At 48.2% G+C, this 13405-nt stretch overlaps 1 protein-coding gene across 7 annotated transcripts in view; it reads left to right on the top strand.

The window, feature by feature from the left end:
• PCNT (pericentrin) overlaps positions 1-13405 on the top strand; it is a 134825-nt gene extending 121420 nt beyond the window's left edge. For 6 of the 7 annotated variants that reach the window (XM_042957273.1, XM_042957271.1, XM_042957274.1 and 3 more), the window contains 6 exons: positions 5743-5853; positions 7051-7283; positions 8837-8913; positions 10458-10578; positions 12340-12467; positions 12913-13405. In XM_042957273.1, coding sequence (XP_042813207.1) covers positions 5743-5853; positions 7051-7283; positions 8837-8913; positions 10458-10578; positions 12340-12467; positions 12913-12956 — 714 coding nt within the window. In that variant the 3' untranslated portion in view covers positions 12957-13405. Of the gene's footprint in view, positions 1-5687; positions 5854-7050; positions 7284-8836; positions 8914-10457; positions 10579-12339; positions 12468-12912 lie in introns of those variants that run through there. The other variant, XM_042957277.1, reaches the window with a different exon arrangement.

Below are 13405 nucleotides of genomic sequence, written 5' to 3'. Positions count from 1 at the left end.
ATGAAAAAATTTTTAATTGTTTTTTGGACTTGTATGCAGTAAAATCTGCCCCTGGTAGGATGCCATTTGAGTTTTCACACACATGTGGATTCTCGTGCCCCGTGTGACCACACTGTTAGCGGAGCACATGGCCCAGCAGCACATCCTGTTCCCGGCTGCCGGCAGGCACGGCCTGGCTCTCTGCGGTTTGCCTTCTCCCGGTGCCACAGAAGCGGGCCCACACGGTGTGTAACATTTCGGAGGGCTCCTCACTTCTCTCCTAGCGCCCACGAGATCATGCTGGGCGTTGGCGTGTCAACAGCTCCTCTCTCGTGCTGCTGAGCAGCGTCCATGCACAGATGTGCCTCAGTTCAGCCGTCTGGCTGCTGGAGAATATTGGGGTTGTTTCCGGTGCTCAAGGATCGTGATCAGTGCTCCTGGAAGCTGCTGTGAGCAGGGTTCGTTTCTCCGGTGTAAATACCCAGGAGGGGACGCCGTGTCCCGTCACATTTCTGCCGAACCCTGCCGAGTGCCCAATAGCTGCACCATCTCACTTGCCCTTGAACAGAACGTGGGAGTCTGGTCCCTCAGCATCTTCACGCTTGGGGCGGGTGGTGCCTTTTCTTGTAGCGTCCCGCAGTGTGCGGCGACATCTGTGTTTCTTCTTAAGTGAAGAGTCCTTCCAAGTCTTTGCCCACTTGTGTTTTTTTTCCCCCTTTATCTATTTGCATTGAAATCCAAGTTAGTTAACATATAGCATAATAATGATTTCAGGAATAGAATGTAGTAGTTCATTACTTATACATAACACCCAGTACTCATCACAACAGGTGTCCTCCTCGGTGCCCATCACCCATCTAGCCCATCCCCCACCCACCTCCGCTCCATCAGCCCTTAGTTTGTTCTCTGTATTTAAGAGTCTCTTAGGGTTTGTCTTCCTCTCTGTTTTTATCCTATCTTTACTTCCCTTCCTATATGTTCATCTATTTTTCTTAAATTCCACATATGAGTGAAATCACATGGCATCTTTCTCTGATTTATTTTGCTTAGCATAATACCCTATAGTTCCATCCATGTAGTTGCAAATAGTCTTCGCCCACTTTTAAATGGCATTGTTTTCTTATTTTGTTGTGTTTCCAGTTCATGTATTGTGATATGTTTTGCAAATCTCTTCTCCCAGTCTGTGTTGTCTCTACTGCATCGATAGTACTCTTTGCAAAACAACAGTTTTAATTTTAATAAAGTCAATTTGTTTTTTGATGGATTATGCCAAGAGTTTTATAGTTTTACTTCTTACGTTTGAGTCTAGGATCCATTTTGCTTTGATTTTTTTTTTTTTTTTTGGTCTGAGGGTTAGGTCAAGGATTATTTGTATGCAGGTTGATATCCAGTTATTCTGGCATACGTTGAAGATTGTCTTTTTTTATCAGTTTGTCTTTGCCAAAGTCAGAAGTTGCTCCACAGTTGTGTGTGTGTATTCTCTGTTCTGCTCTCCTGGCCTTCACCAGCTGCCTGATAGGTGTGGGTGACAAAACCTCCTCCAATTACACATTGGTGATCATTGCATTCTATGAACACACTAAAAACCTGTTGAACAACTGTTTTCAGAGGATAAGTTTTATGGTATGTGATTTATATTTCAATAACGCTATTATAGAGGTTTAGGCAAGCATTGACATCTTGACTGTATAACTGTAACTGTTATTGAATTTAGCGGTATTGAATCTTTCCATCTGTGAACTTGGCATGTCCCTTCATGTATTTAAATCTCTTAAAATTTCTTCCTTTTTTCTTTTTTCTTTTCTTTTCTCTTTTTTTTCTATGTTTGTTTATTTTTGAGAGAGAGAGAGCATAAGCAGGGGAGGGGCAGAGAGAGAGAGACTCACAGAATCCGAAGCAGGCTTCAGGTTCTGAGCTGTCAGCACAGAGCCCAACACGGGGCTCAAACCCACAAATTATGGGATCATGACCTGAACCAAAGTCAGACGTTCAACTGACTGAGCCACGCAGGCATCCCATAAAATTTCTTTCTTAAACGTGTTGTAGTCATCAGCATTCATATTCTAAAAACATTTTGTTAGATTTTTACCTAAATATTTCATTTTTCAGGGGCCTGTTGTAAATGGTACTTTTCAAATGTTTTGCTTTCCAATTATTCATGGCTAGTGTATGGAAACACATCAACATTCATAGGTTTGCCTTGACCTTAGGTGTCCTGTGACCTTGCTAACCTCACTTTTTAACCCTCCAAGTGTTTCTGTAGGATTTTCTACATGGACAATTACATCATCTGCGAATAGAAAGTTTTATTTTTTTCTTTCCAATGCAAATACCTTTGATTTTCTTTTCTTGCCTGGTGTACAGGCTGGACTTCCAGACTTGGACGTGTTTGTGCAGGTGTGGTCCCCCGTCTTGGGGGTGGCTCTTTGCTCTGTCACTGTGAAGGGTGGTGAGCAGGTACTCACGTGAAGGCCCCGGCCTTAGTGTGCAAAGACTTTATCCTGAACAGATGTTTAATTTGTTATGCTTTTTCACCTGTTGATACGGTGATGTGTTTTGTCTTGTTCGGTCAGTTAACATGGTGCGTTACGTTGATTTTTGGATGTTGACTATCTTGTGGCGCCAGGAAAAGCCCCACTCGGTCATGATGTCTTATTATTTTTATATATTGTTGGGTTTGATTTGCTAATATTTTGTTGAGGATTTCTGTATCTGGGTTCATGAGGGATTTTAATCTGGAGTTGGTTTTTTGTTTTTTATTTTTATATTGTCATTGTCTGGTTTTAGCCTCATAAAATAAGATGAAACATGTTTCCTCTTTTTACTTTTCTGGAAGAAATTACATAGAGCTGGTATTTATTTCTTCCTTAAATATTTGTTAAAATTTAACCAGGAAACCACCTGGGCCTAGTGTGGGTTGTTTTTCAGTGGGTTGTTTTTCAACCACCCCCGCTGAAAAACAGGTGGTAGTTAGTGATGGACTTGATGTTTCTGGTGCTGGATGGAGGGAGAGGGTCCCAGGAAAGTCAGTTTGTCCAGCTGGTTGGTGGTGGTGTTCACCTGGTTGGTGTCCTGTGGCCTTTTGAGCTGTCTCCTCCTTGTTTGCAGTCACCACACGGGAGATAACTGACATCACTGAACAGAATGAATTTGTCTGTCTTCAAGCTCCATCCAGTTTTGCTTTGCGTGTTTGAAGCTCTGGTGGGAGATAAAGTAAAGGGACCTCTGTACTGGGGAAGTAGGGTCCAAGCACTAAGGAGACTCAGGACTTCCGTTCTTTGATGTGAGAAGTTACAAAAGCTGCATGTTTTAATCTTTTTTTTTTTTTTAAGTTAATTTGTGTATTTTGAGAGACAGAGACAGAGAGAGCATGAGCAGGGGAGGGGCAGAGGGAGAGGGAGAATCCCAAGTAGGCTCCACACTGTCAGCACAGAGCCTGATGTGGACCTCGAACCCACAAACCGCGAGATCATGACCTGGGCTGAAGTCAGACACTTAACTGACTGAGCTATCCAGGCACCCCGAAAGCTCCGTGTTTTACTCTTGATGAAAGCTGTCATCAGCACCAGTTCACAGCCCTGTCTGCTTCTCTGGAACTTGCTCACAGGTGTTTGGAGGTCCCTTGTTGAAGGCATCCTGTTGGCCCTGTGGGACTAAAGCCCAGTCACCATTAGAGCACTTTTGTCCTTTATGTGAGAGTTCACAAGGAAATCAGGAAGTTATTTTTATTGAAGAAAAATTGACATACGATATACTGTATTAGCTTCAGGTGTGTAACATAGTGGTTCGACACTTACACACATCACAAAACGGGGACCACCCTGGGTCTGGTTACTAGCCGTCACCACACAGTTACTGTGTTCTCTCTGCTGCATCTTCTTTACGACTGGACATTTGCACCTCTTTGTCCCCTCCATCCATTTTGTCCGTTCCCCGACCCTCCTCTCTCTGGCCACCAACCAGTTTGTTCTCTGTGTCTGTGAGTCTGTTTCTAATCTGTTTTGTTTGTTCATTGGGCGTGTTTTTAGATTCCACGTGTAAGTGAAATCAAACGGTATTGGTCTTTTTCTGTCTGACTTATTTCACTTGGCATAATACCTTCGAGGTCCATGCATGTTGTCATGGCCACTTGGGTGGTTTCTCTATCTTGGCTCTTGTAGATAATGCTGCCGTTAACATAGGGTGCAGGTCTTTTTTCACATCATCTTTTCATTTTCTTTGAGTAAATACTCAGAAGTGGAGTTACAGGATTGTATGGTAGTTCTGTTTTTAACTTTTTGAGGAACCTCCATAGTGTTTTCCAGAGCTGCTGCACCAGTTTGCATTCCCACCAGCAGTGCAAGACGGTTCCCCTTTCTCGGCGTCCTCGCCAACATCTGTTGTTTCTTGTCGTTTCGGTAATAGCCATTCTGACAGGCGTGAGGTGGTATCTCATTGTGGTTTTGATTTGTATTTCCCTGACGATGAGTGATGTGGAGCATCTTTTCAGGTATCTGTTGGCCGCTTGGATGTCTCCTGGGAAAACTGTTCAGATCCTCTGCTCATTGGATTGTTTGTCATACTGAGTTGTATGAATTTTTAAAATATATTTTGGATGTTCACTTCTTATTGGATGTATTGTTGGTTGATGGTTTCCTTTGCTTTTTTAGTTTGGTGTAGTCCTACGTAATTTTTGCTTTCGTTGTAGGAAATAAATGTTTTCAAGGAATAAGTCACAGGCTGCGAGTGAACTGGTGGGGCATTTTGCCCTTCATGTCCAAGACAATTTCCATTTCTAGAGTGTTTCTTTCCAGAAAAGCCCAGGCTGTGTTTTAGAACCAGGAAAACAAACATCTGTCCTTTTCCTTCTTCTTCGTCATGGGTCCGGCGAGGGCCCTTCCACGGGGTCACCCTGGTCATAGGCTCCTCCTTTCAGCCAAGCCCTGGTGCTGGGGGCTGGTGCCACCAGGCTGCCTTTGATTCCTGTTCCAGACTGAGGGGCGGAGGTCACAGTGCACGTGGCCCAAGTACTTGGAGCTCCCTCTGGCCTCAGTAACAGGTCCTGGTTGTCCGGTGTGGGCGGTCCCTTTGTTGTCCTCACTGTGGGATCCTCCTCCTCTGTTAACGCGTCCCTACTGGAGCTCTGGGCGTCTTCGACACACATCGTGGTGCCCAGGCCATGCTGTGTGCATTTGGACACGCTGCCTGGTCATGACGTCCTCAGTGTGCATGGCACCCATGTGGGGCCCTTGCTGAGGTTTCCAAGAGTGTGATTTGTTGGTGCTGGAGTAGAACCAGGGATTCACACCTGCCAGGAGTTAGCATTTCTAGGACCAGAGAGTATGAGGGTGTTTAACAGGCTTAGCACTTTGAATTCAGGGTTCTTCTCATAATTATTTAGATTTTGTTTTTAATAATAATGTACCTTTTGTGCAGTCATACTTCAATAAATGCTATGTAGCAACTACCCGTGAGTATTAATTATCTGATTGATAATACCACGTGACAGCTTAGGCACCAGTGAAAAGAGGCTGAAGGTGGCCCAGGCATGGCCCACATCATGGCATTCGGGAGATGTGCGCCCAGCCCCCTTGCACCCAGGGTGGGCCTCCCCCTGGAAAGACCCCTGGGGGAGCAAGAAACAAGCTGTTTGAACATGACCCTGCCCCTGGGGCTGGGGTTCCGAGGGGTCATCTCCTGCCGACTCTGCCCTCGGCCGTGTTTCTCAGGGTGCTCCTCTGTTGGCTCAGCCGTGTGGACGGTGCCGTGTGTGGTTCGTTACAGAGGCCGGACAGGTCTTCATGGAGGCAAGACAGGGCGGTCTCACAGAGCTCACCGCGACAGCCGGAGGCAGGGTTGCCCGAAAGCGAGGATGCAAACCCCTGCAGCATGCGGGTAAGGGCGGGTCTGAGGGCTGTGCTGGGTGTGCACGGTGTCACCTGCTTGGTGCCCTTTGTCTGTTTTTATAAAGACTGTCTATTTCTAGAGCAGTGTAAGGCTCACAGCAGAATTGAGGGGAAGGTGCGGAGACGTCCCACACCTGAGCGAGCCTGCATGGACGGGTCCCGGTCACCCAGAAGCACGGTGCATGGCGGGGCTCGCTCTCGGTGGTGCACACTCTGTGGGTCCGACAGTCGTGTAGGACAGGTGGCCGCCCTTACAGTGTCTTGCAGAGTCGCTTCCCCTAAAAATTCTCTGCTGTGCCTGGTCATTCTCCCTCCACGCCTAAAATCCCAGTGCTTTAAAAACCCTGGCCTGTTCATTGTAGCAGCGAAAGCATTCTTGTGACATGGGGTTCCCCCGGGCCTGAGCACAGCTGCCAAAACACGTACCCACCCTGTGCCTGTTTCCAGCCGGGAGACATGCCGGTTCTAGCTGTCGAGCTGTCGCACATGAGGGGAGTTCAAGTGAGAGCACCTCCATCTGAAAGCTGGCCCCATTCCGCACAAACCTCGTGTCTGTGCTTGGAGTCCCGTTAGACCACAGTCGCCACACCCTGAAAGGGCCCTGCTCATCATGTTGGCCCTGAGGTTTGTGCTCTGAGCCCTCTCGAGGGAAAAATTGTGTCACAGCATTAGGGTATAAGGACATACCTCTCTATGTGACTTGAGGGATTTCCCACAGCCCCTGAGATGTCCAGGGGGCCCAGGATGAGACCCCGCCCCGCCACAGGGGCGCACCTTACCTTGTGGTCAGATTCCTGGGGTCTTTGGGGGGCTCCCTTGAGGCTTGGAAAGGAAGTCTGTGGTCTTCCTTTTGTCTGATACAGGAGATCAAACTCTGCACAGCAAAGCCGTCCCTGGGGACGGAGGTCACACAGGGCTGATGTGACAACTTGCTGAGAAGGAAAACAGTCTGGTTCTTTTTCTTTTTCTTTTTTTGAAGATTTATTTATGTATTGAAGTTGTCTCTATGCCCAACGTGGGGCTTGAACTCACAACCCTGAGATCAAGAGTCTCACGCTCCACCGACTGAGCCAGCCAGGTGCCTCTGTCTGGTTCTTTTTAAAGCACAATGGTACAAACGTACTGTACAACTTCTGTCAGCAAGATGTCTTTGTTCCATGATTGTTTTGCTTTTTTCTTCTTTCAGATGGAAAAACTATATCTGCATTATTTGAGAGCAGAAAGCTTCAGAAAGGCTCTGATTTATCAAAAGAAGTATCTTTTACTATTGATCGGTGGATTCCAGGACTCTGAACAAGAAACACTCTCCATGATCGCTCATTTGGGAGTATTTCCTTCCAAAGCTGATAAGAAAATTAGCACATCTCGCCCTTTTACAAAGTTCCGAACTGCCGTCAGGGTTGTGATCGCAATATTAAGGTAATCTTCGCAAGCAGGAGGCACATTGGGCTTAGTCCTCCGTTGTCTTACTGTGCAATTACATTCTTTTCTAAGATGATGAAATTTGAGGCCTTAAAGTATATGTGACATTTGCCTTCAAGAAATCATGTTGTGCAAAACTGTCAGCTGCCTTCTGACGCCAGAAGATTGAGGGATGCCTTTTTATCACAAAACAGTGCCTTGCCCCTTGATGGGTCTCTCTCAGGGTCCCTTCTGATGACAGGCACATCTGATCAAGTTCGAAACTGCATTTCACTGCTTCAGATTGCAGTTTCCTATATTTTAGTCAAATTTGTGCTCCATAAAAAGGGCCAGGTGCATAGGAACAGGGGACCCACACGAGGTGCTGTTTTCCATCGTGAGTATGAGACCGCTCCTGGGGGAGGGGAGGCTGTGGGGGTCCCACCAGCCTCAGACGCCGCTCACTGTCCCAGTCGTTTGTTTACACAGGGTCTCTTTTGGGGGACAGGTATGTGACTCTGGTGTGATTGGAAATTTTGACCTGTTCAAAATTAACAGTGATGAGAATCCATTTTATATTATAATTTTAAGATGTGCTGAATTTCTAAAAATGTTTGTCCCAGTAAGAATTGTACTACTGTATCCGCTCTATGATGCCCACAAGGTGTGTCCTCAGGCCCCAGCCATCTGTGGGAGGGTACACGCTGAACGCAGTAGCTGGGTGGGCTGCCTTCCCTGGCTTCTCTCCCCCAAGCTGCAGAGGGTGGTGGGAGCCCTGCTCCCCGCAGAGACTGAGCACCGGCCATTCCGGTCCATCAGGGTTCCTTGCTCTCGGGCTCTCGACTCTCAGCCTCAGGCCACTTAGTCCCCTCCCCTCTGAGTTCTGACCAGAGACCACCCCCCCACCATCTGTGTGTCCATCTGTCTGTCTGTCCATTCTGCGTTTTTGGACAGGAAGCCTGGTAGGTGGTCTGCGGGGCTGGTAAGCAGTCCCAAGGCCCCGCCGCCAGCACTCCTGACGGTGGAGGAGCGTTTTCAGCAGCAGTGGTTTGATGCGAGGCAGACATGCCTTCTAAGGGGGCCTGTGGTCAGAGAGGCAGCGGTGCCTGGAGCAACAGCCAGCAGGAAGGCCCGCGCTGAAGGGCGTCCACTAAGCCACGGAGGGTCCGTCCCGGGAGGGGTCAGGGAGCCCCCCCCCCCCCCCAAGTGCTGCTCCTCCCGACACCCACCTGGCACTCCTCAGTCTTCTGACCAGGAGCGCCTGAGGGCAAAAGCCTCTGTCTTTGCGCCTTTTGTCCTGTGCCATTAGGTGGCGTTAGTGGCGAAGGGAGCAGGTGTTGCAGACTGATTTGAACTGGGGTCTGTGAGACTCTGAGCTGGTGGGCATCGGGCGGTTGTGGGGGCTGTGGCAAGGAAGGTGCTGAGGGCACAGGCATCAAGGTCACCACAAAGACAGTGGGGGCCCACCTGAGTCTGATTCCAGTCGTAGATCACGTCTGGATTTTCGTTGTTCTTTTCACTCCTATTTGCTCTAGTTTTCAATGTTTTGTGTCCTTTTTTTCCCTTTGTAGACTACGTTTTTTGGTTAAGAAGTGGCAAGAAGTAGATCGAAAAGGAGCTGTTGTGCAAGGCCGAGCGGCCCGCCCAGGTGGGCCCCCTGCTTAACCCCTTTACGCTGGCAGCCAGGTGCTGGCTGAGCCCATTGGAGACGCAGTAAAGCAAATATGAAATCGGTACATCCAGGGACGCTGGCAGCGAGGCGAGATGGCTTCAGAAGGAAAATGGCTTTAACGCTGGGAAGCGTAGAAAAACCCAGGGTTTACACAGTTAATGGTTGAAAAAATGTAGAAATGCTAAACATGTTGACCAATAACTCATTTAGTAGAAGGTCCACCTTACTGTCCAAAACCAAGTGATGTTCTGCTTGGTGTGGCCACATCTGTCCTTGGGGCACCACTGCCTGCTGGATCAGCCACACCTGGTCCCCAGGTGCCATGCTGACCCACGCACAAGCACAGAGAACGCCCCTGTCATGGGGCACGCAGCCCCTTGTCCTGTGGGGCTTCGGGGGCCTGGTGGGAGGCTGCCAGTAGGCGGCGCCCCCTGAGCTCTGCCCCCAGAGCTGACCATCAGGGGACTGGGCTTCCCTAGTCACTGATTAGCTTTGGTTCCTACCTGTTGATTGTTACTTCTTGAAATAAAAATGGCTTTTCGACCTTCAGGCCTTTAGGAGAGTTTTCTCCTACACCAGGTGCACCTGGTGGTCTCCAGGGTTCTGCCTCTCCCTCTTTGGAGACCTCTCCTCAAAATGGGGTGGAGGAACACCCTCCGCACTACTGCCCCCAGGATCCCCTGGAGGCACTGCCCGTATGCGTGCTGGGGTCAGGTCAGCCCTGCAGGCAAGGGCAAAACACAGGTGATCAAAACTCGGGGTTCTTGTAGAGCTTTTTTTTTTTTTTTTTAAATAAGAACAACAATTCCATTCATTCATTCATTCATTCATTCATTCATTCATTCATATTTTAAAGAGAGAGCACCAGTGGGGAGCGGAGCAGCAGGAGAGAGAGAATTTTAAGCATTTCAGTGTGGAGCTTGTGGCAGGGCTCAATCCCCCGACCGTGGGATTATGACCTGAGCTGAAATCGAGTCGGACACTCAACTGAGCTGCCAAAGCGCCCATAGAGTTTTTTAAAACAATTTTTAGGGGTGCCTGGCTGGTTCAGTTGGTGGAGGATGTAACTCTTGATCTCAGGGTTGTGAGTTCAAGCCCCACACTGGGTGTAGAGATGGCCTAAAATAATAATAAAAAAAAAAATTCAGGGGTGCCTGGGTGGCTCAGTTGGTTAAGCGTCCAACTTCGACTCAGGACATGATCTCACGGTTCATGCGTTTGAGCCCCTTGTTCGGCTCTGTGCTGACAGCTCAGAGCCTGGAGCCTGCTTTAGATAGATACTGTGTCTCCCTCTCTCTCTATCCCTTCCCTGGTCACACACACCTTCTCTCTCAAAATTAAATATTAAAAAACATTTTTTTAAATCTCTAAGGCATAACTTTTATAAATAGAGTATTTTTAAAATGTTTGAAGTTGCCATGCAGATCTTAAAAGCTTAACTTTTGGTAGAGGGTCCTTCCTACTAAAAGGCATTCGTCTCTTTTCCTATTCCCTTTGTTGTTAAACGATTGTGGGGGAAGGATTCCCGATGCCACGGCAGCAGCCTCCACCCAAAACCAGCACGTCCCCACCAACCCGGGATGCATCCTCCAGCCACACTGGGGACCCTGTGCCAAAAGCTTCCCCGTGCAAGAGGGAGAGGTGAGTGTACTTCGAGGCTGCGTTTTCACTGCAGCCGGGCCCGCGCTGTAGCGCAGCCGCTGTGCACGGGTTTGTCTCCAACCGCGGGACCCCTCCCCAGACGTGCACACAGCCACGCAAGGCCTTGGTGGGCTCACCATAGTTCTCTGGGATTGGGGTTTTGCACACATGATGTTATCTCTGTACTTAGCACTCAGTTGGCAGTTGAGATGTTACAGCAACACAGTTAAACATCCACAGGTTATTTCGGTGGGGAAGAGCCCTTTTCATTTTAAGAGATAGGAGGACTTGTGGTTGGACGGTAGAATGCAGTTTTGTTTAAAAATTAAATTGAGGAAAGCTTTCCATAATGGCCTAAGGGTTTGAGCCAGGATTATATGGAATCGGCACGTCCTGAGGCCCTGGTGGGGGTGGTGGGATGTGGCCCCGCCTTGTCCCCAGAGCGTGTTTTCCCAACAGAGGGATTTCTCATCCAGGTGCTAATTACGGAAGATGTGACTTCCGTTGCATTTCTGCAGATTGAACCATGTGACCATCCTGTCCAAATGCTGGTGTGAGGAAATCTAGAGCAGGAGTCATTTACGTAATTCTTTCAACAACATGACCTCCAGTGTTTGTAACACACCCTTAAAATGTGTACCAGAATTCAGTTTGCATCTTTGTGGGTGTTTGCACACACATCCAGTCTTCTGTTTCTCTGAGTGAGCTTTCCAGAGCAAGCTCCGCTCTTAGGGTACAGCACTGTCTCCGAAGTGCCATTGACCGGCATTCGCTCCTTCACCCCATGCCCCTGGCTGACGGTGGCACGTCAGTGCAGACCACACTTCAGGAGTGTGGCGGCCACTGGTGTGGCTGTCCCAACAGGAGAGATGGTGCAGTACACACAGGCGCCACGGCCGTGTCACGGGGCAGCCCAGGCGCATGTGCTGTGCGTCCGGGTCTTGATCTCCTGTGCTGATGACGTTCCACCAACGTGTGCCGTTCCTCAGGGAGACGTATCATGAAAGTTTTGGCTTTGGCCCGGCCACGAGCAAGGCAGGGAACGCACACGTGTCCACTCTGTGTGGGGAAGGCAGAGGTTCCTGGTCTGGTGGCCGAGGCCTCTCCAATGTGGACGGGGTGAGGATGAACAGGAAGTGTCCCTACCCTGAGAAACAGTGACAGCAGAGGACCAGGAGGAAGATGCACTGAGTAGGGACCAGAATGGGACGGGTTGTGCCTCCAGTGAAGGGGACAGTTCGGGACCATCGGAAAAGTCCCGTGGGTAGTTGGGTCACCCTCAGGGCACAAAGAAGAGGTGGGTCTGAGGGACAGTGGTGCAAAAACCAGTTGGGATAATGAATTCATACATGAAGATTTTATGAATAAAATCCTAGTATACAGTAAGTTTTAGTCATTTTAAGCCTGCAACATTTTATAGAAGTTAGTTTTTAAAAGCATTACATAGCATTTTAAAAAAATGCCTTACTTTTGGGGCGCCTGGCTGGCTCAGCCTGCAGGGAGTGCAACTCTTGATCTCAGGGTCGTGAGTTTGCGCCCTGCGTTGGGCGTAGAGTTTGCATACATACGTACATACACACGTACACGCATAACTACATTTTAAAAACCAAAACGAACGCACACACACGTATGTACATGCTTCATTTTTTTTTTCGTGGTAGAGGATATGAAGGCGATGTTTGTCTGCTTCACCCCGTTCCCTGCTGCCTGTCTGTGCTCTGGGTGCTGACTTCCACTCTTGTTTTATGTGTTTGTTTGAAGATCCGCTCCATCCTCAAACTCAAAATCAGAAAGATCCCTGACTGCTTCTCCAGACCCTGAACATTCGTTGACAGAATATATTCATCATTTAGAGATGATCCAGCAGAGACTGGGCGGGGCACCTCCAGGTAATAAAAGTTCTTCTGTGTTTTCTAAAATAACACACTGAACCCTGGGAACGAAAAGTAACGTCGCAGAGGCTGTAGTGTTCAGGTTAGCAAGTGTCGTTACTTTCGGTCTTAATCATTAACCATCGTGACTAGATCGTTGGGCGGAGGCACCTCCAGAAGTGTGAGCAGTGTCTTCAGCGTGAGCGCGGGATCCGTTTGCTTGATCACTAGCTGGGCCTTTTGCTCCGTTTTATGCTCACAGGGAACAAGCAGTCATGTTTCAGGATAGAATTTGTGGGGGCTTCTTCACTAACGTAGTTTAAGCCATGGTATATTTTAGTTGTAATTCTTATTTTTACCATAAATGAGGTTAATTCAGTGGTACTGTTTCAGTATCATGAAATTCTTAAGAGACACATGAAGAGTTCTAACGAATTGCTACGTCATTTTTCTTTATTTTTAGATTGTACTTCAAAGAAATCCCGCCACCAGAAAATTAAACAATGAATAAAATCCTTGCGGCTCTTACCTACGACAATTCTACTTGAGGAGAAGATTGGGGTTCTTTTTCCTTTGTCTAAGGGAAGCTTGTGGCGTGGCATCCGGGCAGCACACAGTCTCCCCACGTGCCGGAGATGCCAGCCCCCCTAGTGCGGCTCCTTAGGTGTTCTCGCCTGTTTGTAATACTACAAGGCCAAGTGGAGTATATTCTGTGTAATTTCAGTACGTCTCAGGTCCTTACCTTTCTGAGGTGACGTGTGCGCTCGTGAGTGACAGGCGTCTGCCCTGCCCCGGGCACATTGGCAGAGCCCCTGCCCGCCTCCAAGAAGGAAGCAGAGCCTGGCCTCCTGTGGTTTATTTTCTTCAAGTGTACAGATGGGGACTTGGTTTAAAAACACAAACACACAAAAACCAAAAAGAATAAAAGTCCAGCACTATTTTATTTGTGAACGGCC

This window comes from Panthera tigris, chromosome C2 (assembly GCF_018350195.1).
Source record: "Panthera tigris isolate Pti1 chromosome C2, P.tigris_Pti1_mat1.1, whole genome shotgun sequence".
Classification (NCBI taxonomy): domain Eukaryota; kingdom Metazoa; phylum Chordata; class Mammalia; order Carnivora; family Felidae; genus Panthera; species Panthera tigris.
Note: the sequence above shows the minus strand (reverse complement) of the source record. Positions and strands in the feature narration are given on the sequence as shown.